The sequence below is a fragment of the Penaeus chinensis genome, chromosome 16 (assembly GCF_019202785.1).
Source record: "Penaeus chinensis breed Huanghai No. 1 chromosome 16, ASM1920278v2, whole genome shotgun sequence".
Taxonomy (NCBI): Eukaryota; Metazoa; Arthropoda; class Malacostraca; order Decapoda; family Penaeidae; genus Penaeus; species Penaeus chinensis.
Genome location: NC_061834.1, coordinates 27,851,379 through 27,853,878, shown reverse-complemented (window position 1 = coordinate 27,853,878; position 2,500 = coordinate 27,851,379). Strand labels below are relative to the sequence as shown.

At 51.3% G+C, this 2,500-nt stretch overlaps 1 protein-coding gene across 1 annotated transcript in view; it reads left to right on the top strand.

Annotated features, from left to right (window-relative positions):
- Window positions 1–1,447: 1,447 nt before the first annotated feature.
- Window positions 1,448–2,500, top strand: part of LOC125033710 (transcription factor MafA-like) — a 3,439-nt gene continuing 2,386 nt past the window's right edge. The window contains exon 1 of the mRNA XM_047625438.1: window positions 1,448–2,500. This exon is cut by the window's right edge and continues 2,386 nt beyond it. Within this exon, the coding sequence (XP_047481394.1) occupies window positions 2,140–2,500 (361 nt within the window). The 5' untranslated portion in view covers window positions 1,448–2,139.

Here is a 2,500-nt window from a genome sequence, read left to right as displayed (position 1 = left end):
TAGAGATAACGTACAGTATACCCTCACTCCTCGATACTATTTGCACAGACATACGCAGACGCTCACACACACACACACACACACACATACACACACACACACACAAATAATGATAATAATAAAAAAAAAACTTATCTGCACGACAGAGAACGAACGATCTAGAAAATCAACCTCACCATCGACTCCCCTTCCCCCTCCTCCTCCCCCCTTACCCCTACTACATACATTTTTTTTCCCTTTTTTATAGCTGATAAAACTAACGATTATCATGAACTTGGGACGGAGCTGAACACACTAGCCAATTCTGGTCAGCAGATTTGAACCTGTTGATTATCAAGGTTATGTTAACTCCCCACTTTTTCCCCCTCTCCCTTCTTCCTCTTGCTATTCACCCTTGGCACTGTGGCACTGTTGCTCTTGACGGGCTGTGCTGTACAGTGCTACAGGATGAAAGATATTGTAATATGGGCTACATCCCACAGCCAATATACAGTACCAGAAGGAATTTAAATCGCTATGGAACGGCAGAGCGGTAGTGCCATAACCAACAACAGAGTGCCAGGAGCAGTGTCACAGTCAAGCGAAAGTGCCAATGGTCGCAGGACTCGAACTCTCCACAGCCAGTTGTCATTATGAAGACGAAGTGCGTCGCTAAATCCTGGATTTCAGATGTCGAAACGCGAAGACAAACTAAATATTGTCCAGGAGATAAATAGAGATATAAATAGAATGATCGTCAGATAGATATATTAAAAAAAGAGCGAAGGAGAAACATAGAGAAAGAAGGAGACAGACAAACACAGAGAAAGAAAGGAGAAGGGAAGAGAGAAGATAAACACCAGCATGGACATCGCTATACCAGCTGCCGAGGAGGGGCGAGAGGGGGACCAAAAGAAGCCTCGTATCTCAGCTGGTACTGGCTTCCTACAGTTACTCTAGGATATTAAACGTAGCTAATGATTCCCGCAGGATTTACGGTCCCGTCTGTACATTATATATGTTATATAAGGTTATCAATACATTATAGAGTGTAAAGGCCGGTGGGGGGATGGTACGACTCCTACGGAAAGTGGGAGGGACCCAACAGGCGGAGAGCGAAGATGATTGGCTGGGCCGCGTTGTGGCGTGGGTGCGTCCGCGCTCCTTCCCGCCTCTAGGGGCTGGCTTGAGCTCAGCTCGGCTCCGCCTCTCAATTGGGAAAGCCAATCGTAGACTTTATTTTGGGTGCTCCGCCCACTTGGGATATCCTCTACCGCATCTTAAAAGGTGAGATGCAACATCGTATTTATATTATCAATTATCTTTACCTGTAATTGCATCGTATTTACAAGTATTCATTACGAACAAGGAGCAGTTACGACTGCATTAAGACCAAGAATAGCGACGTTCGTAATAATCGCCACGGAAAGTCTGGCGCCCCCGTTGAAGGTCAGTGTGACGTCACGGCCAAGCTGCGCCGGGCCGGCACGCGTCGCGCGACGAGTGTGGCACAGCAGTCACCATCACTACTTCTCGATCGACAGTGACCACAGTGTCACCTCGACCCGACGCGGCACAGAGCCACGAACGAAGAAGCATTTTGAGAGCCAGTGTACGCTCTCTTGACACTCACGCACCCGCCATCTCGTAGTGACTTCGACTCGGCGATCTACCTTTGGCCGCACATCACGGGGATTTCTCTCAATGACTCAGGTGTGCGCGAGTGTAAACGTGCGCACGCGTTCTCTGTGAGTGCGCCTCCGCCGAGTGAACTCTTGGGTGCAGTCGGGTGCCAACATCACCCATCCCTCACCACCACAACAAATGCCACGCCTTAACACTTGCATATTGTTGGCAGTACAATAAGTGAATTAGTGTCAGCACAACTGCTGTTCGACCAGCTCGTGGCTTAGCTTGTGTTGACTCACAGAGACTCGTGTACTGGGCAAAGCAGTGCCAGTGAAGAAATAAGTGACTCTGGCAGTAAAGACAGTTATCAGTACTTTTAATAGTGCCAGTGCCAGTGAGTGTCAGTCTGTGAGTGCCGGTTTTTGGCCCACTGCAGTTGGACCCGATAGGTCGCGGGGTGTGCTGACCCCCTCGACCCCGCCCCCCCAAACGGACAGCGACTCCGACTCGTGTGATGAACTTCTGAACAAAATGGCTGACGAAAACCTTGCCAGTGAGTACGTGGCGGACTTCATGTTGGAGCCGCTGGAGGATGCCATCTGCGTCAAGGAGAACAAGGACCTCCATGGCATGGGCGGAATGGGCATGAGTCGTGTGCACTCACACATGATGACGCCCCACATGCCCAACGTGGGCGCCGCCGCCTGGATGAATCACCACCACCACCATCACCCCCACCCACACACGGCTGCAGCCATCGGCGGAATGCCCACGCCCCAGGTCAAGCCCCATTCGCAGGTGCCCGGCACGCCCCCCGACACCCCTCCGGGTTCATCGCCGCCCAACGGCTCCCTGCCGCCCTCGCCCCATTTCCAAGGCATGCCCCAGCACA